The 24697-nt window shown below is 36.9% G+C and overlaps 2 protein-coding genes across 17 annotated transcripts in view; one reads left to right on the forward strand and one right to left on the reverse strand.

Annotated features, from left to right (window-relative positions):
- Positions 1-6444, reverse strand: part of erc1 (ELKS/RAB6-interacting/CAST family member 1) — a 27752-nt gene extending 21308 nt beyond the window's left edge. For 5 of the 11 annotated variants that reach the window (XM_015403892.1, XM_015403930.1, XM_015403921.1 and 2 more), the window contains exons 1-3: positions 6277-6443; positions 2372-3124; positions 2097-2285 (exon numbers count right to left, since the gene is read on the reverse strand). In XM_015403892.1, the coding sequence (XP_015259378.1) occupies positions 2097-2285; positions 2372-2920 (738 nt within the window). In that variant the 5' untranslated portion in view covers positions 2921-3124; positions 6277-6443. Of the gene's footprint in view, positions 1-2096; positions 2286-2371; positions 3125-6276 lie in introns of all 11 variants that reach the window. The other 6 variants (XM_015403905.1, XM_015403900.1, XM_015403883.1 and 3 more) reach the window with 3 other exon arrangements.
- An 8778-nt stretch (positions 6445-15222) lies between these two features.
- Positions 15223-24697, forward strand: part of LOC107103932 (serine/threonine-protein kinase WNK1-like) — a 38241-nt gene continuing 28766 nt past the window's right edge. For 4 of the 6 annotated variants that reach the window (XM_015403792.1, XM_015403814.1, XM_015403822.1 and 1 more), the window contains exons 1-2: positions 15223-15366; positions 19531-20745. In XM_015403792.1, the coding sequence (XP_015259278.1) occupies positions 19978-20745 (768 nt within the window). In that variant the 5' untranslated portion in view covers positions 15223-15366; positions 19531-19977. Of the gene's footprint in view, positions 15367-15607; positions 15759-15983; positions 16060-19530; positions 20746-24697 lie in introns of those variants that run through there. The other 2 variants (XM_015403801.1, XM_015403810.1) reach the window with 2 other exon arrangements.

Genomic DNA, 24697 nt, shown 5'->3' on the forward strand with positions numbered 1-24697 from the left:
GACTCATCTTAACACCAAGCTACTTTTTTTTTATTTTACAGGCAAAGCAAAACACGATTAGGATCAAATCAAGTACTAAACTACAGCAGTGACAATAACTGCAACAACAAGCAAACACAAAGCTGCAAATATGCACATTCAGTTGGGCCTCCATCCAGTGCAAAGTCTGCAGTCCTCACCAAAGCCATAATCAGTGGCCATGCCTTTCCCTTTCTCTGTGCATGCCAGCGTGGGAGGTGGAGGCAGACGTTTCAGAGCTGACATCTTTAAATTAAAGCTCCTACTGATTAGCCCTGCGCTGGTCGGGCGTAACTGGGAATTAGTCTGGAGTGTGATTCTGTGAGTCAGCAGGGGTAAAGGCAGCGAATTACTCAGAATGCCTCCCCATCTATTAAGAATCACAGTTAAACAAAGACTATTTGTCTTCGTTAATGAAAGCTAATTTCTACAATTGCTACAACAAAGGCTTTTAGAAAAGGCCTTGACTGTATATAACTGCTACCCAGTTCATGACCATTTTACATGCATTTATGTTTGCTACCAAGTAAAGGAAAATCCACACAGCAGACCTGCGTCAAACATAAACCTATGTATAAAAAGTTTACAGCTTAAAGGTAGGGCTGGGTGATATTTCAATATCAGTATTATCATTGTGATTTAATTGAATTCAATATTGGTGATATGACTTTTTTATAATAATAATAAGAAGAAGAAGAAATACAGTCTATAAACAGCATTCATCATTGTCTGATCTTTCGGGTTTTATGCAGTTTAATGTATTTTTGTTTTTTAAAAGCCAACATTTCTTAAATGTTAGGTTGGAGGATTTTTATTAAAAGTGGCACAATAATTGAGATAGGTTTGTACAGGAATCTGCTGAGGGCATTGTTGGCAATCTTCCTGAAGCTTTTACTCTTTTTCTTTTTAGTGATATAGAAATATAATCATACCGACCGTATTGTTAATTCTATAGTCTATTGTTGGTTCTATAACTTCTAGCCCTAGTTTAAGGATATGAAAAGTTTCTAGTTAAAAACATACTTTAAAGAGATCAAAGAAAACGTCACAGCCTTTCTCTTGCTGTATGAAGCACGAAATAATGTAGCACTGCACTGCCCCACCTGTTGTCTGCTGAATTAAAGGAGGAGGGGAACATTTTAACTTGCTTTAAAAGAAGAAGAAAAAATTCTGTTGTAAAACCTAGAACAGAATGTCTGTCTAATCCTAATGAATTATCCAGCTAATGCCGTTCCATTACTATTAGGCAGAACAAAAACAATACTCAAGACAATAGGAATTTGGAAAGTAGTACAAAACATATAAAGATGGTTCTTGATTTTAGCCTTTGATAATGTTTAAAATTCAGAAAAGTGTCATAAACAACATTTGATCTCTTTTTTTAATAAAGTGTTCCACTACTCCTGCTGTAGTAAATATATTTATTACATCCTGTTTCAGATTAAAGCAATAAAAGCATTTTAGATATATAGTAATTTTTTGTGAAAATATAACAAACCAACACCTGAACATACTGTAAAAATCTCATACAAACTGATGCAGAGTTAGCAGAATCATATTGTTGAAGCGGAACATCCATTTATAGAAAGCAGAATGACGACAGGTTTCAATATAGATCTGTTCCCCATCTTCCATCTCTACTTTTGTTCATAGACTTTGTAGGATCCTAATATCTTAGGACTCCAAAGAAAAAGTAAAAAAAAAAAAAAACTCAAACAATGCACATTTCTGACAAATATTTTTCAGATTGTGCAAAATTCAACATCCCCCATCAAAAAGGCCCTACTATCACATTTTATTATGCTCACCACTTGCAGCACTTTCCAAAGCATACAAAAAAACGCTAATGCACCATTAAATTTTACATCCCTTTCATCTACAAAGCACAAGCATATAGCTTTACATAAGAGGATTAACTAGATGTTCAGAACCAGCTTTAAAACATATACAGTAGGAAAAGGGAGAGAATGAAAGCTGTAAAACATTTCTGTAAAAAAGAGAAATGTGTTTTGTGATTTTTTCCCCCGTTCAAATGCGATGCTTGTGATGCATCTGACTGGATTAGAGCAAAGGCTCACCTGTGCTTCGTCCTGAATAACGCGATACTGCTCCTTCCAGACAGATATCTTGGAAGCTTCGTCCTTCCTTAGGGCTCGCTCTTTCTTTAGCTCTGGGCTCCAGAAGGTTTTGATAGAGTTCATGGAGGAACTCAGTTTGCTCTCTTTCACTTCGACCTCTCGCCGCAGCATCTCATTCTCGCGTAGAACCTGATGGAACAGAATAAGAACTGGGTGTGTGATAATGTTCTCCATCATAAGGCCATCCAGACCTCTTTTACTCTTAAGTGAAATACCTCTTTAAGTTGGGACTGCAGGTCTAGTATGGTGTTGTCTCTGGCCTGTCTTAGAGAGTGGGGTACTGTGGAAGCCATGTGGTGGTCCCCAAACGCCAGCGCGTCCCCTGCCATCATGCCTGCTGGCAACACAGCATTAGCAGGCACTGTGGTGGAGATATTGGGCGTGCTAGCAGCTACAACCCCACCGCTGCTACCTCGCGATCCATATGTCACCCTCTGTCGTCCTGTGACGGTCACAGTCATGCCACCTTTGGATACATGGTCTCCTGCCATTGCTACCTCATTGTCGCTCAGGTACATCGGTCCTGAGGTGGCATAAGCAGCATTGAGGGACTGGATGTTCTCCATGGAGAGAGTTTTCCCTCCTGCTCCTCCAGGGCCTCCTCCGCTACCGCCTGTGCTGTTGGTGCGTCTGTGTCCCATCCGGGGAGATCGAGGGAGGCGTGGGGAACGGCCTGATCCCTGATTACCACCGCCGCTGCCTCCGTCTCTTCCTCCCCCATTTTTGGCATCTCCCCTGCCAACGGAGCGGGCGCTACCATACATATTCTGCTAACTAGAAAAGGGGTCACCAGATGAGCAGATGTAAGTAAAGCCTTGCAGACTTTGGGGTGCTACTCTGCAACAAAGGAGTGATCCTGATGATGGTGCTTCAACTGCAGATGCTGGGCACAGGATTCATGGTATTAAAAAAATGGTTCCCTCCACTCCACTTTTAGGGACTGATGATGTGACCAGAGTTACAAATACCTGAAAACAGACAAGCATTTTTTAATAAACTAAAGATCAACAGCATATAAAAAAGTATTACTTTTTCATAAAACTGATATGTACTGTTAAGAAGACGGTATGAAAAGAAAAAATGGTGTGTAGGTTGCTTCATGTTGACAGAGCAGGCACTGATCTCTCCTGGAATACTTGATTACATTTATCATCTTGAAACTTCATATTTAAAAAAGTTGTAAACATTTACTTTTACTTAGAAATGCAATGTTTAATATGGTGGATGAGCATTGGGAAATTCTCCCTCAACAAGAGGGCATTTTTAGTAAAAAAAAAAAAAATCATAAATAAACAAACAAAAAAAGTAAATATAAAAAAACAAAACTAACTTAAAATATATTCGGTCTGTGCTTACATCAAATACCCTTCAAATATTTGTAAGTAATTTTTTTTTCTTAAGTTAATAAAGGTAAGATGGACATGTGGCATGATAATTGCTAGAAATAACTGCATTTTCTTTTTGGTAAAACTGTAGTAACTGCTGTCATATTTTTTTTTTCATGCATGGGAATAGTTTCCTCTTTTCCAGTTCTGACTACGTTACGAGACAATAGTTTTTTGATTGTTATTTATCTGAATGCGTAAAATCGAACAGACTAAAAGCTGGAAAGGAGTTTTTTTTATGGAAAGAGAACAGCTTCACTGAAGGGGAGATTTTTCCTGTTTTTCCTTGTTCAATATTGTATCCGTTGTGTTAAAATCAAATCTGTAACAGACGGAGAGACCTATAAACACACTGTAGAAAGCAAAAGCTGCAGCTGTCTTAACCCGTAGGACAAAAAAATATCAAAAATATTGCTCTTATAAAAATATCTCTACAGGTCTTATTCTATCATCAATGGCCCATAGATTTATCCAATTGCACAACCTTAATATATATATATAGATTAACTGTTCAAAGGAGAAGCAGCAGGTCAAACCTTGAAGAGGACCAGAGGTCAGTTTCTATAAGGAAAAGTCTAACTGGGTTCCTTTTCTCTATATGAACATTTTATAGCATATCTACAGGTGAGTGAATGGTAAAGATTTTAGACTTTTTTTTTTTTTTTTTAGTCTCATAAAAAAAAAAAAAAAAAAAAAAAAATCTTACGATGAGCAGCAGGGATAAGAATATTGTATATGTTGTATGTACCGAGAAAAGCCAAAGTAAAAATTGCAAACTTCTCTTCTACCACGTAATGGTTAAAGCATGCCCTTAGGACAGCATAAAGTTTTTTTTTAAATGAGATGGTAGAGAAATACCAGAGTGATGAGTGTTTTCACTAACTGTGTGTAGCATTTATTGCTGTTCACTACTTGTCAACTAACTAAAAGTTTATGCTTTTCTGGTGGGAAACACATTTCTCTTATCAAAACTAATTTGATTGTAAATCCAAGTTCTTAATACATATTAAATTACAATAGTTGGGGTAATCTGTAATTAAAATAAATCTTTACTGACATTGTGAACCCATAATGAAATGTTGTTTGGGATGTAGAACTTAAAAATAGAATATTCTCAGCAGCAGTCACTTATAGACAAATCGTTTATTTTTTGATTGATGAAATTCTATCATTTTGTACAGTTTTGTATGAACCATAATGACTTGGGCATCAAGGCCAGAAAAAGTAGATCCAATCAAATAAATATATGCAACCCATGCAGCAGGAACGCATGAGACTTGGAAGATACTGGTAAAAGCATAATTGATTCCAAGTAAATATTGCATGTAAAAATTAGTGTTGCACCGATACCGATATCAGTATCGGGCGGGGCCACTATCTAGCATTAAAATGGTGGTATCAGTATCGGCAAGTACAAACAAATAGGGCACCGATACCATTTTGAGAGCAAAAAATTTATTCAGCTATTGTCACCACACATACATCATTTTCAAACAGATGGCATCAATATTGGCCAATACTGCACAGCCAGGTATCGGGCCAAAACAAATGGTACCAGCGGAACACCAGTAAAAAAAAAATTTCTATGATGATGACTGCAGATAACCATGATTAATGGCAACACGAGAAAACATACATCCTCAGATATATTGATATAATTCAGAAGCATTTGACAGGAAGCTGCACAATAAATTAGATTCTATATTTACTGTACTGCAACTGCATTGCAAGAGTTGTGTTTGTTAAACATGTTTTTTTGGTTACTTGGATAAGGTTTAACTTTTTTTTTTTTGGCTGACAACTGATATAGATCTTTAAGGACATGTTCATATTATAAGCCTGTATTCATCATTTTTATTAAACTCCCCAGCCATACGCCTGTACAAAGACAACTGGAAGAAAATATCTTTGGCTGTCATTTTAAGGTTTACATATTGATTAAGCAAAACAATTTAAATCTTAACGGTTTGGGTATCTTTTGGTTGCTCGATCTCTGGTCAAATAGATATTAATTTAAATCTGGATTAAATCACTATCTGATTTAGTAAGAAACAAGACCCATAAGGGAAATATTAATCTATAATTAATTGTTCAACATCTTTTTGGCCCTTTTGGCATTATTAATCACACCATAATGATTATATATTTAATTCATTTTAATATTTTATATCAAAGTTAAACGTATTTACAATTACTCTACATTTGTAGATTTTGTTCTGACTGTTTAGGGTAAAGGGAGCAAGGAGGGGGGAAAGGGAGATTGTCCATGGTGAAAAAAAAAAATATTTATCTGCAAAGAATTGTTAATCCAGATGTTAAATTCAGCAAATAGACAATCTTTCTGTATGTCTCAATTTGCCAATTCCCTGCCTTTCAATGTTAACATGTCAAATACTAACGGAGAATTAAAAAAAAGCCTTTAGCTAAATCCATTCCCAACGACACGGAGCATACAGCGTCTGCTTTGGAGACACCCATCAAACCATTTTCCTCCTCGGCTGAACACGGCTCTTCATTTTCGTCTTTTCTTCATTCACAAGCTCGTCTACAAAGCTATGAGTCCTGCAAATACCTAGGAAAGGCCAGAAGTACTCAACGCACACACCTACCGTTAGCCCACCGTGACATATGGAGGCTAGTCTAACCCAAATTTAATGGTCAAGCTAAATGTCTATTTTTTGGTCGCTAACACAATAGCTTAAAGGTAAGAAAAAAAACCTCTTTAATCAAAGTACCTTTTTCGTTGTCTGGTGAAGCTCAAAGCGCTGCTACAGCTCAGTCTTCTAACAACCGGACATGTGCGGCCAAAGCAGGCATTTTTATCTTAATTCTCCGATAAACGGCTATCTGGTTTTCCCATCTTTTCGCCAGCAGTACTAGCGGCTCAGGAGAGCCAGGGCGCCTCGGTGACGTCAGGGCCCCATTGCGCGTTCACGAGAGCCTTACTCGCCACGCTTTAATTTTAAATGCGCGACCACGATCACCAATGGATTTTGAGGGATGGAGGCCGCTTGGAAATTGACTGGCAAAGAAACGCTGGGGTGAAAAGAGTGCTACACAACAATATATTTTTTTTCTTTTTTTTTTTAGTGGAGCTTGGCTATGGATCCCAGCAGGGGCGGTTCTAGGCCATATTTACTCGGGGGTCAAGGGTGGGGCCAGCGTGTTTTAATGGGGCATAGAAAAGTATGAAACAAAAACAGAGGTCACCAGTTAATCACGTAAAATATTACTGCAAAAAGGTTCTTAAATGAGTTAAAATAATACCCTTATTTTAAGTAGTAAAATAAGATGATCTGTCAATGGAATGATTATTATAATTTTTAAATAAAATAATTAGAATGCAGTTGTTTTTATTTCAAATGTAAATTGTCTTGTTCCATTGGCAAAGTGTCTCACTTACCTGCTCAATTAAAAAGCAAAAATGCACTTATTTTAAGAGAAATTGACTTACTTAAATTTAAATTTTTTGTAGTGTACTAAGAGGGCTGCAGAACTAAAAAGGTACCTGTGGCTTCGTGTTGAAAGAAGTGAAACTCCAACTTATTTAGTTTCATCAAAATTATATGCTGTTCTTTTGTTTTTTTCTTTACTTCTCTCTTTTCGTTTATTAGAATATTTAACATTCACTGAGGTACAAATATGTATAGTTATAGTCAAATATATATATATATATATATAATTTTTTTTTTTTTCATGCTGTATAATGTACAGCGTTGTTAGTCAATATCTACCTGTAGTCTCCCCTGTTCACTTGTTTGTCTTTGTTTCATTTATTTGTGTAAAAACCAATAAAAAGTGAATTATCAAAATTATATGTTGTTCCAATTGAAAATTTGTATTTTTGTTTTGAACATTTGAATTTAAATGTCTTTCAAATTATAAATCATGTACAGTGGAAAAAATATTGAAGTAATTAATGGCTAAGTAAACATCTTTTAAAGGGTCAAATGAAGCTATTATTTGTAGTATTATGTCATAATACTTAATTTAGCAATAATTAATGCATTTTCTTTTTATGAAAATTATCATTTTTGATTAAATCAGAATTAGAAATAAAGTAAAACTGATCAATTTAGCTATAACAAATTAGCTTAATTTTTAAATTTGGTTTAAAATAGCAATTAAAGGATAAAAATTGTAATTCTATCTCAATATGACTGAAGCCATCGCTTTAATTTTCAAATCATAATTAAAACAGAACTGTAAAAAAAGTGAAATGGGTCCAAGGGACCTATCAGCCCGTATGCCTGCTACACCGCTTAACAACTTTTTATTTTATTCTATTTATTTTATTTTTTCAGTTTCGTGTCTTCTTTACAGGGGAGCTAAAAGGGACCAGAACCAGTTCTACAGACCCCTCTCTAGAACTGCCTATGGATGCTAGCGAGTACTGGGTAAGATAAACAGAGATACTGGTGAAAGCAATTCACAGTTTCAGTAAACCTATTCTTTTCCTCAGTTTTACACCAGAAGCGTAAGAGGCATTTTCCTATGGTATTTTCTCCAATGTCTCTTTAACAGATTCCAACTTTCAATTTCAAGAATTTCCCGTATTGACAGTCTGAATTTACTTACCGGTACTACTATTTAAAAGAAACTTAAATAGGTACTGGAAGATAACAAGTAAAAAAAAATAAATTGAAATAATAAAACTCATGACAAGATAGACACATCAGGAAAAACCATAAAAACATGATTGCTTTGTACAACACATAGTGTTGTACAATTCCTAATAGTGAAATGAACGGTAACCCTGGTGTGAATCCGGACTTCTGTGGGGATTGGAACATATGCAGGGTCATGTGGACGTCCATTTTCTCCCTTAGTGTTACTCCATCTAGCATCAGAAAGGCAGCTCAGTGCAATCTTGCTGGATTTTTACACCAGTATTTTTTTCAGAAACAACACAGTTGAGTCAGAAGATGGAATGGATTCTTCTCTCTTTAATTTCAACACCTGGTACTTTCTCAACTGTGGTGTTTATATCCGGTGAAACTTTGGTTTCAATTTGCATTTATTCTCATTTCTTGGTGTTATACTTGATTTTATCATATCTTAATGTCCATCTTAATGTTAGTTGTACACTTTTAAGTGTAGTTTTGCTATATGTAAGTTTATCCACCCACATTGTGATTTATCTGGCCTTGGTTTTAAGCCAAAATGTAATTTCTCTTTCATTTGTATGATAATTTTGTGACACTAATATAATTCTTTCTTTTGTAGGGCTTTTAGTAGCTCTTGGAGTTTTGTTTGGGTTTTTGTGGGATTTCTTTTGGGTAGGTGTTAATAATTGCTGTGTTTTGATTTCCTAAGTGGATTATTCTGAAAATGTGCTTATGTGTGTGTGGTGCATCTGTGTTTATTTGCACGCACCTGAGCTAAAGTATCGTTGACTGCGTACAGGCTACACATGTCAGCAGATCTGTTACTCTCTATCCATATGACCACTAACATTCTGTAAATTGTTTTCTGCACATCTTGGCTGTTACATTCAAAGGAGACACTAGAAATTAACTGGTCAAGATTTTCCCAATATTTGTTCATATAAAATGATCTTCCAATTCAGATAAAACCTGAAAGATGTAAAATATTGATATGCATCAAACATTGTCAGAAAGGCATCAGTCTCAATCTTAGTATGAGCATGTGTTTAGACACAGGGGTAAACGGAATGTGTGTACTCTTTGTCGTGCTCTTGTGCCACTGTACTTTCCCCTAGCTCCCTTCTAGATATTTCTAGATATTGCTCTCAATCAGTTAATTACTCCATACATTGTTCTGTTTGGCATATATACTCCTCCTCTGCGTACAGCAGTTACTCACTCCTGGATTCTCTTCATTCTTTCTCTTGTGGTTCCTGTGTTCCCTGGTCAGTTATTTTTGGATGTATGTTTCTGTTGTCACAAGTCCAGTTATTAAATCTGCAAGAAACCACCTCAGCCTCTGTGTCTGCATTTGGGCCCTCTACAAACCTCTCCCCTTGCATACTGACTAACTATATTTCACAACAATTTTCAAGTTGAATATTTTAATTACTCTATAAACAGTATTAAAGTCTACAATTAAAACCTTTATGTAATTGCTGCTTACCAAGTGAACTACTAGCATTTGATAAGTAATGTATATCACTATATATACTGGAGACTGATCATTGTTGCAGTGTTAGCCTCCTCACTAATACCATCTTTAAATTATACTAATTCTATAAGTAAATAAATAATTGAATAAATAAAATTGGGTTATCATTTGATAATGTAATAAGTAAAATTGCAAACAATTATATAATGTGTTAAATTATTTGTTGGATATAATTTGGATGTAGATTTTTCTATTACTAAAAGAAGCCTATTACTTATCCATTTTTATTTTAATCTTTAATTCATCCCTTCAAGGCAGACAGTGGCATAGCAATTATAGAAGTAATTAAATAAGTACTGTCGAAATTATTCATGGTCATAACATATATTTTATTTTTTATTGAGTGATAATTTAGAGATCCATCTATTTAAAGCGTTATTTAATAACTTAATATGTCAGTTTTCATTACTTCCCTATTTTGTATACCTCCCACCACAAATTATCAAAAGCAGATAGACCTTTGCCACCAGGGGGCAGCACTCACATTGGTATCAACATAGATATCCATAATAAAGGATATCTATGGGTATCAATGTACGTAAAGATGCACGCTGTATAATGGTCCGGTGGGTAGCTGCCTTGCAGCAAGAAGGTTCCGGTCTGAATTCCCGGAATTTTCATGTTCTCCCTGTGCGTGATATTACGGGGCTTCTCTCTGGATATTGGTGCGTGTGAGTGAATGGTTGTCCTATTTTATCTCTGTTTATCTCCGTGTTTCCTTGTGATAGACTCGCGACCTGTCCAGGGTGTACTCTTCTCACCCATTGACAGCTGGGGAAAGGCACCAGCACCCCTTGTGACCTCAGCAGGGATAAGCGTGACAGAAAATGGATGGATGTACCCAAAGATACCAATGTCCCTCCAAAGTTACCTTAAAAAGATATTCATATACACTGCTCAGAAAAATAAAGGGAACACGTAAACAACACAATGCAACTTCAATTCATTCAAACTTCTGTGAAATCAAACTGTCCACATAGGAAGCAACACTGATTGTCAATCAATTTCACACGCCGTTGTACAAACGGTGTAGACAACAGGTGGAAATGATTGACAATCAACAGGCCACCTCTCAGTACCTATGCTTTTTGGCTGATTTTATGATCACTTTTGAATGTTGGTGTTTTTTTCACACTCGTGGAAGAATGAGACAGACTCTGCAACCCAAACAGGTGGCTCAGGTAGTGCAGCTCATCCAGTATAGCAAATCAATGTGAGCTGTGGCAGGAAGGTTTGCTGTGTCTCTCAGTGTAATGTCCAGAAACTCTACCGGTAGCAATAGGAGACAGGCCAGTACACCAGTAGAAAAGGTGTCAAGTAACAAAGTACAAATACTTCACTACCTTACTTAAGCAGAAATTTTGGCTACATATACTGGAGTGATTATTTTTTAACAACTTTTTATTTCTAACCCTTTCATTTTTTGTGCAATTATATCTACTTTCTACTTCTTGCATTTTAGAAAATAGACTCAGTCATTTTGTTTTTATTTTAACTAATTTTCGTTATCGCCTGTTGGTACATAAAACCAGGGGCGGTTCTAGACAGGGACCAACGGGGGCCAGTACCCCTATAAATCATGTCCTGGCCCTTGTACCAAAGGCATAATACTAAAATAAGTTTTAATGATCCTATATGCTGGAACAGACATGTTTACTGGTAGGTCCTTTGGATCTATTTAATTTTTTTTCTTTACAAATTTTGTTTTACTAATTATTTAAAAATAAGGTGATCGCTTCAGTGGTAATGAGATAGGATCCCAGTTTTCATCTGCTAAATGTTTTTTTCAAAACAAATAAAAAAAATACTCTAATTTTTACAGCTGAATTTATTAGTTTTTCTTAAGTTCTAATTCTGATAAAAAAAAAAAAGGTTATTTTAACTTAAAGGAATAGTACACCCAAAACATGATTACCCTTCATTTTCTACTCACCCCCATGCTGAACAACACTCTGGAGTACTTTTTTGATATCTCAAATGCATCTGGAGATCTGGGAGGCTTCTTGCTGTCTGCTGACATTCAAATAATGGAGGTCCATGGCGCCCGAGGCAGAAAGGTCCATAAAAATCCACAAAAAACGTTTCAATATTCCTCCATACTGCTCGTCCAATGTATTCCAAGTGTCCTGAGTGGGTAGCATCCAGAATTTACTCGAAACGAAGTCATTTAGAATGTTTTTAGAGCATAAACAGTAGTGTATAGGATTTCCTGAAAGCGCGTTCACGGCGCTACGGAAACCGCGGCAGACCAAACCAGACGAAAGTGCGCATTCAGCTCAGCAAAGAACTCATGCTCTTCCTCAACACTGAAGTCCTCAGACATTTTTCTTTCGTTGTTTCTTTCTTTGCACAGGTAAACAGCACATTTCTTCTTCTACGCTTGCATTATTGGCAGAGCAGACGCTGAATGCGCACTTTCATCTGGTTTGGTCTGCCGGCTTCCGTAGCGTCGTGAACACGCAGGTGCGCGCTTTCAGGAAATCCTATACACTACTGTTTATGCTCTAAAAACATTCTAAATGACTTAGTTTCGAGTAAATTCTGGATGCTACCCACTCAGGACACTTGGAATACATTGGGCGAGCAGTATGGAGGACTATTGACACATTTTTTGTGGACTTTTATGGACCTTTCTGTCTCGGGCGCCATAGACCTCCATTATTTGAATGTCAGCAGACAGCAAGAAGCCTCCCAGATCTCCAGATGCATTTGAGATATCAAAAAAGTACTCCAGAGTGTTGTTCAGCATGGGGGTGAGTAGAAAATGAAGGCTAATCATGTTTTGGGTGTACTATTCCTTTAAATTCAAAAATATGTAACATTCATAAATTCTGATTGCATATTGACCTAATAAGACATAGAATTTTAATTCAACCTATTTGAATAGAAATTTCATGCAGCTGAGCAGATGTGACAGAGTCTGGAGGCACCGTGGAGAGCAACCTGCTGCCTGCAACATCCTTACATTTGAGGGGGTCATTTCTTTGGAGGGCAACACAGCCCTCCATGTGCTCACCAGAGGTAGCATGTCTGCCATTAGGGAACCAAGATCAGATCCTTGTGAGACCGTATGATGGTGCAGATTGGCCCTGGGTTCCTCCTAATGCAGGCCAATGCTATACTTCATGCGGCTGGAGTGTGTCAGCAGCTCCTGCAACATGAAGGCACTGAAGCTATGGATTGGCCCTCCTGTTTCCTGATTGAGTACATCTGGGACGTCATGCCTTGATCCATCCACCAGTGTCACGTTGGACAACGGTTTACCGGTAGATGGTTTAGTCCAGGTGTGGGAGGAGATCCCTCAGGAGACCATCCACCACCTCATCAGGAGCATTCCGATGGGTTGTAGGGATGTCATAGAGGCACATGGAGGCCACACACAATACTGAGCCTCATTCTGATCTCTTTTAGGGACATTACATCCAAGATGGATCAGCCTATAATATCATCTCTTCTACAGTTTAGATTAAATTCAAATAAGCCACAGTGTATAATCACTGCATGATCGATCATTCTTCAGGTGGCAAAAAGTTATTTTACCCCAGCTGATGCTATGAGTGAGAAGCTTCTTAAACAGCCATATCAAATGTGTAAGTCATTTAAGAAGGATCAGATTATTGGTATGCATCAAGCAGAGAATATATCTATTATGAGATTGCAGAAAATTTGGGTGACAACTGTCAGATGTATTTTGACAAACTGGAGCAGGTAATGGGGGTATGATCGTTTTTGAAGAATAAATGTGGTCAGGAAAACATCTTGACTGATTGTGATTGGTAATCATTAAAACATTTTTAAAAATTAAATTGAGAATCAAGAACAGAACTCAGGGGTATATTTGATTGTGAAAGTAAGAATATTCACAAACACAATACAAAGGTAACTCTTTGCATTGGCACTGAACAGCTGCGTACCTAAAAAAAACAAACAAACAAAAAAAAAAGGCTATAGTTTACTAAGGAGCATAAAGATTGGAGTCGGGAGGACTGGAAGGTCATGTGGTCTAATGAGTCCAGTCCACCCTGTTCTAGAGTGATGAACACATCAGGTTAAGAAAAGAGGCAGGCAAAGTGAAGCACTCATCACATCTTGTGTCTACTGTACAAGCCTGTAGGGCAGAGCTGTGACCTGAGCTTGCTGTAGTTGGTCAGGTTTAGGTTCTGCAACATTCTGTGCCCAATTAATAAGGTCACTTAACTATCTGGACATACTGAATGACCAGTTTATTGAAAAAGTGCTTCAGGGAGGATAAGACAATTTTCACACATGGAATGGCAACAACAGAGTCCTGACATTAACCTTTTGAAAATATTGGGGATGTACTAGAGAATACTTTTTATAGTTGGTCATCGTGGGTAAGACATCTTAGTATAAAATTATTGCACTGGACACTGTGGTAGGCTAAAGACACAATTCCACAGCGAATGTATGCTGTAATCCGAGCTCATGATGGTCCATCGATATAGAATGTATGACCTTTTTTTTCTGGTGGCAGTCTTTTTTTTAACCAGGCAGTGTATCGTAAAAATGGCCTTATATGTTAACTTAAAATAACGTGATTTACTTTGTCAGAAAGTCCAGAAGTCTTGGGTGGAGGCTTCAACAGTTGCCTGGATCAAAGACTACAAAGTAAGCTCTGATCTGGGAACTCAGGTAGAACCTCTGGAAAGGATTTCATCTCTGCACAAAGAAGAATTCATCATAGAATGAAGAATATTATTTATAATCCCAAGCATCCTCTTCATCATCCTGCAAATTTAAGAACAGAGTGTTAGTTAAAGGCTCCTCCAAACCCGCATTGAGATAGACCATTACATGAGATCCTTTCTGCCGACATACATCAGCAACCCAAAAAAACCCCAAGAAACCCCTTCCAACAACATTTAAGTATCCTTTTATGAATAATAACTTTTTCTGACTAGCTCATCCATATAAAATAGGCTTCCTTATATATATATATATATATATATATATATATATATATATATATAGTTTTTACCCCACATAGACAGGGTCCATCACATACCGTTGACTGCAGGGGGCGCTCTTTCCTGCGTATTGCCTTAAATTTGTGGTCCCTGGAATTTTTTTTTCAGTATAGAAAAAAATAACGGTTTTAATATAATAATAATCATAATAATAATAATAATAATAATAATAATAATAATAATAATAATGATAATAATAATAATAACATTGGTTATAATAATAACATTTAAAATTTTATTGTAATATGATATAATATAATTAAATATAATATGATATTTTTTGCATTTCTCTTTGTGGATTTATATTTATTCTCAATTTTAAATTAGGTTTAAACCAATTTTTATTTTTAGGCAGATTATAGATTAATCTAAATACAGGTAAATACAAATAATAGTGTAATTAATGTTGACTTTTACACCTATTAAAACAAGCCAGAAGGAAACTATCAAACAATGAAAAACCAAATAGCCATTTACCATTACAGTCTTTTTTTCCCAGACAAACATTAGTTTTTTCAGTCAGTCAAACAGCATGCTGAGAACTGTGAATGCAGCAATGAACGTGGTCTAGTCCACGGTTTGCAAATGCGCAGTCAGTAACAACGTTCTTCCTCCACTAACTTGGATGTAAAGGAACCAAAACAAAACCGATCTTGGTATTATTTTGGATTAACATCTGCGTTTCATTTGATCTTGGTGAGTGACTTTTGTACGGACCGAAAAAAACAAGACGCTTTTTTAACGGAAATTTCCATTTTACAGCCTCTAGTTGACTTGAGCTGCGAAGGTAGATTTCAAAACATTAGCTTTGCTGTCAGACCAACAAGCAGGGTTTATGTCATCGTAACGTTATCATCTATAAATACAGTCTAGCGATATCTTTGTTAAAGCTTGTCTTAAAATTGAAATGAATGAAGGGCTGCCAGGAAGGTGGGTCTGCCTTTTTTTAGGCCATTAGCAAGACCCGCCTAGCTAACGTTCGTAGCAGCGGCGCTATTCGTCACCGCCTTTTCAACCGACGTTCACACCGGCTGAATGTATCCGGTGTGGCGTTAATCACTCCGGGATGGAAACAGGACCTCGATACGGTAAACTTGTGACTTGTTCTTTTTGAGAAAAAGGCTTTGAATAGAGTCAATTTTGAAGATAGACACGTGGCTTTTTTTAATGTTGAACAGAAATGCAAAAAAAAAAAAAAAAAAAAAACGCAACGCGCAAATTAGTCATCGTTGGGGCAGTCGTTTCCCTGTTAAGGGATTAGCCGACGGCAGCTAACTAGCTCTGTGCTAGCTGCTAACAAAGAGCCGTTGCTTCCCTTCGCTTTGTAATGTTGATCCGATGTAGCCATTTCAGACGGTAATGGTGTCATTTATACAGCCCTAAAAATAGGTATGTATTGAACGATTTAGATAAGTTATAATCCAATATTAATTATTACGTCTGTGTCGTTTATTTTAAAAATATATATTTTTTTGAGCCGCGGCTAACATTTATCCGGTTTCTGTCATTCTAGTTGCCTACGTTGGCAATACTAGCTACAGCGGAGGCAGGAAAAAGGTGATTAATATGTAACAACAATGTCATTGCAGGTTTGCACAACCGTATCATATGACGTGATGCGAAAATGTTTCTGCTGTTACGGAAATATTGACTGAAACGGGTTTTATGCTGAAACAATTTATATTGTTATTTAGATAGACGTTTTCCTTTATACCAGCAACCCTTTGATACGCCGACTAACCACCACCCAAAGCACAAGCAATGTATTATTTTATACTTTTAGTGATTGCAGTAATTATTACCTGTCGGCTGTGTTCTGCCAGCCACTTAAGGTCTCTGAACGGTGAGAGACATGCTTTTCATTTCCAGAGGGAAGTAATACTAGTTATGTTTCTTTTATGTATTTATATATATATATATATATATATATATATATATATATATATATATAGTCAACTGTTGTTTTTCCCACGTGCTTCAAATAGTTTTGCAAATACAGTTTGGGTTTTATTATTATTATTGGAATGTTTCAAAACAAAAGTGCAAAAAAGTAAATGTGTATGTAATGAATACTTGGATATAAAGTACTTTATTTATACACAATAAATTGAATTATAAAAAGGATGGAATACAGCATTGGTGTGAAAGCGGGATATTAACTGCTAATATTGTTATCAAGCAACATAAAGGTCATGCAGTGGATGTGAACATTTTGATTTAAATTGCCAAAAAAAACAAACAGATGTTTACATACACAATTTCTCACTTTTCCTGTAGCAAAGGAAATAAATATTATAAATTGTAACTACAGCATTGTTGTTACCTAGCAAGTTTGGTGTCCATGAAACAGGAAACTGAAAAGTTATAGATCTTTTGATTGAAAAAAAATCCAGGCGAACATATTCTGTGCCATTTTGGCACAAATGCAGGAATTTCGAATGTATTATTGAAATTAAAAAATTGGAATGCTATTATAAAAATAGAGTTTTTCCCCCCAAAATCAGAAGTTTTATTTTTTCAGCAAGGTCTATATACACACTTTGATTACACAATATACACACAAAGCTAAGTTAGAAAAAAATACATGAGGACACATGCGAATCTAAATAACCGTTTGTCCTATTAGGGTGCTTTATAACTCATTGGAAAGCTTTGGTTCTAAAGAATCCAATGATATGCACCAATTTTAGAATCGATTTTAAGAAGCTCCAGTGCATCACAAGCTCGAAGTAGCAGAGGCTTTCGGGATTTATGTAGGATAACAGATTCCAAATATGGGTGTGTTGTAGTATCATAAAGGCTGAATTATACTCAGAAACCAGGTTGTCTGCGTGTGTGTCACATTAAACGCAAATGTCCCCCGCCCTTTCCGCAGACACTTTGTTGCACCTCTCCAAAATTGTAGGTGACAGCAATGCCTCTGATTGGTCAAATCTACATCCGCTCTACATTATGCGTATTTCCTGTTTGGTACCATACCGGCTTGTTTTGTTTGTATGATCGCCATTGTGGAAAACGACTGGTGAAGTTGGACCAGCTAGAAGAGCGAGCTGTGCGAGAACGCTGGGACCCATTTTCCACCTGGATCCCTGCTGTTTTTCACTCTCATGTCCCTCCTTTTTCGTACAAACTTGCCCCCACCGCCTCGGCCGTATCTAGACCCACAGCTACTTCATGATTCTCCCTCTTGGGATGTGGCGTGGAATAACATAGCGCAGACCACGATTCAAAATTGGGCATAAATCAAAAATATATGTGCCAAAGCTCACTGCGACACACTGCTGTTGGAGTATAACCAGCCCTTAATACACAGAGTAGAAGCAGCTTTTAGCTAATTAATAAGCTATTGGTTGGATATATTCCAGAAACTGACTTTTATTGGGGTGTAAATATCTTTTAATGAAAGAAATAGTTTTTATTTGCTATGCTTGGTTTTGCTGGTGTTTGGGAATTTGCTGAGTGGTCAGCTGCAAATGATCAGAGTTTTGATGAAGACTTTTGCTTTGGCCGATTCAGTGTCTTTTGGCTTTCATTAGAAAGGCATCATCCAACGCTGCTATGTTTGTTGTTGAAACTAGGCCCACCAAAACACAAACTTCGTCATAAATTGTATTTTGGCTACCAGAGTGCACCGTACATATTTAATGCTTTAAACTTCCATATCAATGCATTTTTTGCACCATGTTATTTTTTCTCCCACGCTGTTTACATTTGATCACTGCTGCACTTTAAGAAATGGAAATGTTCTGAAATCTGTACAAAGCTATATCTCTTTTTGTATACACTTCTGTGTATACAAAATGACAATAAAATGTGTCTAAGTCTAAGTTGCAGTAAAGGTAATAGATTAAATTATATTTGACAACCATTTGTGGCAAGCATTACATTTCTGATATCATTCTAATATTAGTAATTTAATAAAAACAAAACAGGTAAGGTAATTGCAATTGCATACATAATGTTTTAGGGCTGGACAATTAATGCATCTTTTCAAAAATTTAAACAACCTTAAAGTTTTTCCTAACATAAACAATGACTATGGTTTGTAATGCTGTGTGCCAAAAAAAATCATCTCTAAAAGTTGGACACGACTCAAAATTCTAGTCTTCCTTAGCTTTAATAATATGGGGTGGGGTCGTCTTTGGTGCTTTATTCAGTTTAACATGAATAAAATAAGTTGATAATTTGCATTTTTTGAGGAATTTATTAAATTGCAAGTTGCCCTGTTGCAGGAGCATGTGGGGCAAAATGACATTTTGCCCCACATGCCCGGTGTAACTTCATGCTCGGTGTAACTTCACTCTCTAATACCAGAAGGAATGATTGTTGTAATTTGACAGCTCATAGACGGCTCAGAACATAGAAAATGTACCGTCAATATGGAAATTTCTAGTTATACAAAAATATAATCTAAAGGAACATCTAATCTAAAGAAACGGGTCATTTAGATATAATTAACAGATTCGGGGAAAAAAAAGAAAAGAAAATAGGTATCCCAACTGTACTGTGTTACTTGTTGTGTGACAAACTATGGGTTTACTCTCATCTATGTGGTAATTAATGAATTTTGCTGCTTAACATTATTTTGTTGCCTGGTCAGTATTATATACCAATTGTTTGACTTCACAGTTATGACTTTTTCTCTAGAAAACTCCCAGCAGGTTTCACCACATTAAAGCCACCTTTTATATCCTGAACCAGATTAATAACTAACCAAATAAGTAGGAAAATAAGTGAAACCAAAATAAAACTCCTTCAGGGTTATGTTTACTAAAAATTCTGCTAGTAGTTTTGCTAGTTGCTACAATTCTCTTTTACACATGTTAAAACTAAGCCTTTTGTGTGGATTCTCTGTTTCAGGTCAAACTGGACTGGAGTGCATTCACACATTTTTCCCACCCTGCTTTTGCCCACCTCAGGGTGATTGGTGCCTGTTGGAGGCTGTGCACGCATGGTCCTTACCAGTTGTTCCTTATGCTTGAAAGAAGCTGGTGTCTGACAGGATGGATGGTGTGGACCTAAACAGACTTGTGTTTAAAAATCAGTACCCTGCGTTCTGCTGCGGTGTTGAGTCCTTTTCCATTTACAAGAGAACCCCTCCCCTTCTACTCTCCCACTCCCTCCACTATATATATGAAAATAGTCTTTGAGCAATCAAAGGGACAGCACAAGATAGATCTCACTTTAGCCTTTTTGTTTTGGAGCACAGGTCAATACCACCTAACTAAGCCTATATGGCAGTCATGGAAGTAATCTTATTTTAATTTTTATTTAGTGTACCACCTAACTCTAAGCCCAGGCGGTGGGATGTCGGAAAAGCCAGACGACAAAATGGTGAAGTTCCTAGCCCCCCCGCAGAGAAGTGGAAATGGCCCCAGTTCTGGTTCAGATTCATTGATGGGTGACTCCCGTCCGGTGGAAGTGAGACGCCGACATCACACCATGGAGCGCGACCGGTGTAACCCTGAGCACCGTTTTTTACGACGAAGTGTCATCAGTGATTCTAATGCCACAGCTCTCGCCCTTCCTTTACCCAGCAAAATCCCCATTCCATTACCTCCACAGGTCCATCCACAACAGCACAAGGCTGCCGCCTCTCCTGCACTGCAGGTTGAACCCAGGAACAAGCAAAGTGAGAAGTCTGCCGATGCTGGTGGAGAAAAACAAGAAGGAAAAGATGGTGAAATTGCCAAAGTAGATGTTTTGTCTTCGTCTCAGCAGTCGGCTGTTGTACAAGACGTTAGAGATGGAGACATGTTGGTAGGAGCTTGCACTGCACCACTTTTGCCAAGTCACCAAGAACCTGAGAGTGTCAATGAGGCGAAGGATTCTCGTGAGAATGATGGGGAGGAGGAAGATAAGGACTCTGCCAAAGCACGAGCTGAGGCAGAGCAAAGGGAAGCTGAGAAAAGAGTTCAGGATGACATCGAGGAGGCAGAAACCAAAGCAGTAGGAACATCACCAGATGGAAGATTCCTCAAGTTTGATATAGAAATCGGACATGGCTCTTTCAAGACTGTTTACAAAGGCTTGGACACTGACTCCACAGTGGAGGTGGCGTGGTGTGAGTTGCAGGTAAGCAACAGTTTATCGCTCTCATTCAAAATTTCAATTAATGCATTGTTTATTTTGGAGCTGTGGACCTAAAAGTAATTCAAAGTATTTGTTTTTTTTCTGTGAAATGGCACCTTCAGTCTTCTTTGTTCTGACTTTGTGTTATCTAGAACTAGAATTTATTGTTGTTCATCCTCAGTTTTCCCTCTTTGCCTTAAAGCATTATGGTGGGAAAGGATAAACAAAAGTGGGTTCTAGCATTTTTCAGTATTAGAAAGTAATGGGGTTGTGTTTTCAAAAAGTGATGACACAATTGGTCAGATGTTTTAAATATAAATTTTCTGCACAACTCTCTTTTTCATTCTCTTAAGTTTTTCCCAACACTGTCTGCAAACTTCTTTGTCTTCAGCATTGCTATGTATTGGATGAGAGTGGCTACAAGAGAATAAATGACTTGATGTCATTAACGTGTATTTATTTATGAGACTTGGAAAAAGATAGAATTGATGTTGCAATAGTGATATTGTCAATATATGAGATAAAAATGATTTAACATTATTAGAGTTATAACAGATTCAGCTTCAAGGGGGATTCCTACAGACTGTGCTAACCCACAGCTAGGACTCAATGAGGCTTTTATTGAATGGCTTCTGAAGGTGTTATAAAAGATTTGTACATTAATTTCATTCCTTAGAAAATTTCTTATAAGTGCAGATTTATGATTGAGAGTATTAAAGTGACTGTATTTGTTCCTTCAATTATGGTATTTTATTTGTTTTTCTTAAGTATATAAGTATAGAAAAAGGATTATTATGTTTGGACAAAAAAAACCCTCTTGGAGGAATTGAAAGCAGGAAATTTAAAGTGTTGTAGCTAGTTAACCTTTAGGTGGAAAATGTCAAGAGTCACATGTTGGCACTAAACGGCACTAACTTTCGTGGATAAACTTATATTTAAGGCTGTATTTCAATTTGCTTTATATGGTCAACTTTAAACAGACCAGAGTTTGTTTAAAGGTCTTTGTCTGGAAATTTGGGGCAGGTGTAAATAAGCTAAAGGAAACCTTGGTTTTTACCAAACGACTAGATGGTTTCAAAACATATAGAATCTGGTGCGGTTCCCCTTTAGGTCGGGCCTCAGTCCAACCCACCTATAGAAAGCATATATGTCCTATGACTAGTATCGGTAGTAGAATTAATACCATACCTGTCTGACGTCAGCTGCTGCTAGCATGCTGTTGATCTCCTTAGGCTTGCATGAAGGTTGGGTCGTTGTACACATCCTAACAGGTTTTTACAGCTTTTCCATTTGGCAGCCATGAATACAACAGAGACATTTGGGTTTTGAGATCAACTTTCACACTTGCTCCAAGATAATGCTTTGGGGTTTTCTTGCCCAGTGTATCATGAAATGCTCAAGTGTCAAATTTGCTCTCTACTTTCCTCTCTTGAGGATACATTAGAGCCTAAATAGTTTCCTTGCACTTTCATACCTGAGCCCCAGTCTCCATAGTTTTGTTTTTGATAAAACAGATAGGAATTACCGTCATTTCCTCTGAGATGTTTGTAGATTGCGCTGCTTACCCAAGCATGGTTAAAACTTCCTTGTCCGGATTCTGTCTAGGTTATCATTGCTGAAAGGATTGGGTTATTGTCTAAAACAAAAGTCTCTACATTTGAATAACACATTATGTAAACGGTTGGTTTTGTTAAACAGACAAACCCCAGAAATGCTAAACTACTTTAAACTTCAATGTCATGCTTTTTTTTTTCTTTTACAGAAACCTCCACATAAAAACATTCGGATCAATTTGGGATAGCTAAAATTTAAGGGATAGCAATTGAGAAAGTAAATAGGATGGTTAGTTTTCACCTTTTAAGATACAAAATAACATTTTTTTAAGTTATTTTAACTTTGCCTTTCTGAAACTCAATATGCCACAAAAAGAAACTGTTTTACAAATTTTACCTTTGACCTAGATTCTTCATGATCTCTTTTAACCCCACTTTAGATTTAAAAATAATTTAGTATAATTGTAGCTCTGCTGTCTTTCCAAAGGACTGTAGAGTCCAAACTTTGACCTCATTCACCACATGAACATTTGGTTTTACTGTTGAGCTTTTCCCTGTCATGACAGCAGTTGGCCCTCACACAGCAATGGTAGAACCCCAGTCTCACATGCATGCTGGTTTCAGAACAATGTTAAGATTAGAGGCACGGGCCCCTCCCCCCCTCACAGACCAAATCTCACGCATGCTCAGTACATTCCTTTTGCTAATGCTTGTGTTAATGCAAAACGGGTCACATTCCTTCTTGAGGAATCTCCTGTGTTTAGCACAGCAGGCTGACCTGCCAAGTCCTGCTTGTAAACCATCAGTCCACTTCCCACCCTTTTAACTTTCTCAGAGGGGTTTGGATTTTTTTTCCCTAAATTTTTTATTTTTTTCAAGTGCAGTACGTTGTCAAGAAAATCCACCCAATTTAAACTAGATGTTATTCTCTTCTTAGTTTAGGTTGCTATTTTTCAGAAAAGACATCCTCCGAAGTACAAAGTTAAAATGAGACAGACTGCTTTCTTAATGTTGACCAGTTTGATTTAGAGCCAAATCTAAGTTAGTAGCAAGTATATATTTGTTTCATGAAGTTGTATGGTCCATATTAGCTGGAGCCCTTTTGGTGTTTTTCTTTTCAAGGTGGAATAGATGTACCTGGTTTGTTACACACCACATGCTTGTTACGAGATTAAAACAGTCTTTTAGTACAGTTTATATTAGGAAAGTCATGATCATATACAAAAACCCGACTCACTGAAGTCTGCTACAGCTTAACTACAGGCTGTTTGGTTAGACACTATTTTTTTCTGAATAGAGATCATACTATCTTGGTATAATCAGTTCTCGCCAACCTGGGTGCTGCTGAGTGATGTATACTCAAGCTAAGCTAGTTTTGTATAATTGATGCATCTTGGTATGGGGAACATATAAAATGCTAATAAAAGGAATCTGTATTTTCTTTGACACATGGAGACATTTGTGGCTTGTTCAGTCTATTTAAAAGTGATAATTTCAATAGATAACAGGACTACTGTTCAGAGTACAGCAGTGTTGCTGTATTTTATCCTCCTTGAACTTTCGACTTCTGTCATATAACATGTTGGATTTACCAATGTTGGCAGCCTTTTGTAAGCCTCAGTGTCTTTCTGTTATTGTAGTAATGCTGACAGGAATACTTGTGAACATTACACTGTAGAGATGGCTTTGACTACTAAAGTGTAACCTGCGCATTTCTAGTTGTGTGGCACAGCACTTTTCTTGTTTTGTGTTGTTTAAAACCTAAAAATTAAAATTGCAGACCTTAAACATTTAAAAAAAATTTTTTTTAGCTCTTACAGAACAAAATCAGCTTCTTATTTTGCTGCTTAATGTCTTAACTAATAAACAGTGACTTTCCTCTTTATTTCAGCAGCTAGTTTATCTTAAAAAAAAAGAATAAAAAGCTGCTTTGTTTTACATCTGGAAAGGCAATTTGTCACAATCCTCAAGAATTTCTAGACCAACACCCTTCTTTACTTGCTCATGACCAAACTCATTTGTTTTGTATCTCGTGTTGCAGGCATGTCTGAACAATAAGTAGGTCACCATAGAGAGAGGAAGTCAAGGGAAAGGGGAATCAATTTAGGAACCTCCCCTTTCCTCCTCATTCATACAGTTTCATATGAGTCATCCTCCACTCTCTTTCTTGCCAAATAATCATCTTTAATACTAATTGTGGCCATAGTTTAGAGGTTAAGCAAACTACAGGATTTCTTTTCTGAGACAGTGACCTCTCTATCCAACTGACTCAGGGAACAATCTGGAAGTAATAAAATGTGGGGATTTATCTCAGATCTTCAAGTTTTGGTGTTTGTCACCATAAGAGACTTAGGGCCGGATCTATCAAAGGTTTGCGTGTATAAAAACGTGAGCTATTTCAC

The sequence above is a fragment of the Cyprinodon variegatus genome, unplaced genomic scaffold (genome assembly GCF_000732505.1).
Source record: "Cyprinodon variegatus isolate N-32 unplaced genomic scaffold, C_variegatus-1.0 Scaffold35, whole genome shotgun sequence".
In the NCBI taxonomy this organism is placed as follows: Eukaryota; Metazoa; Chordata; class Actinopteri; order Cyprinodontiformes; family Cyprinodontidae; genus Cyprinodon; species Cyprinodon variegatus.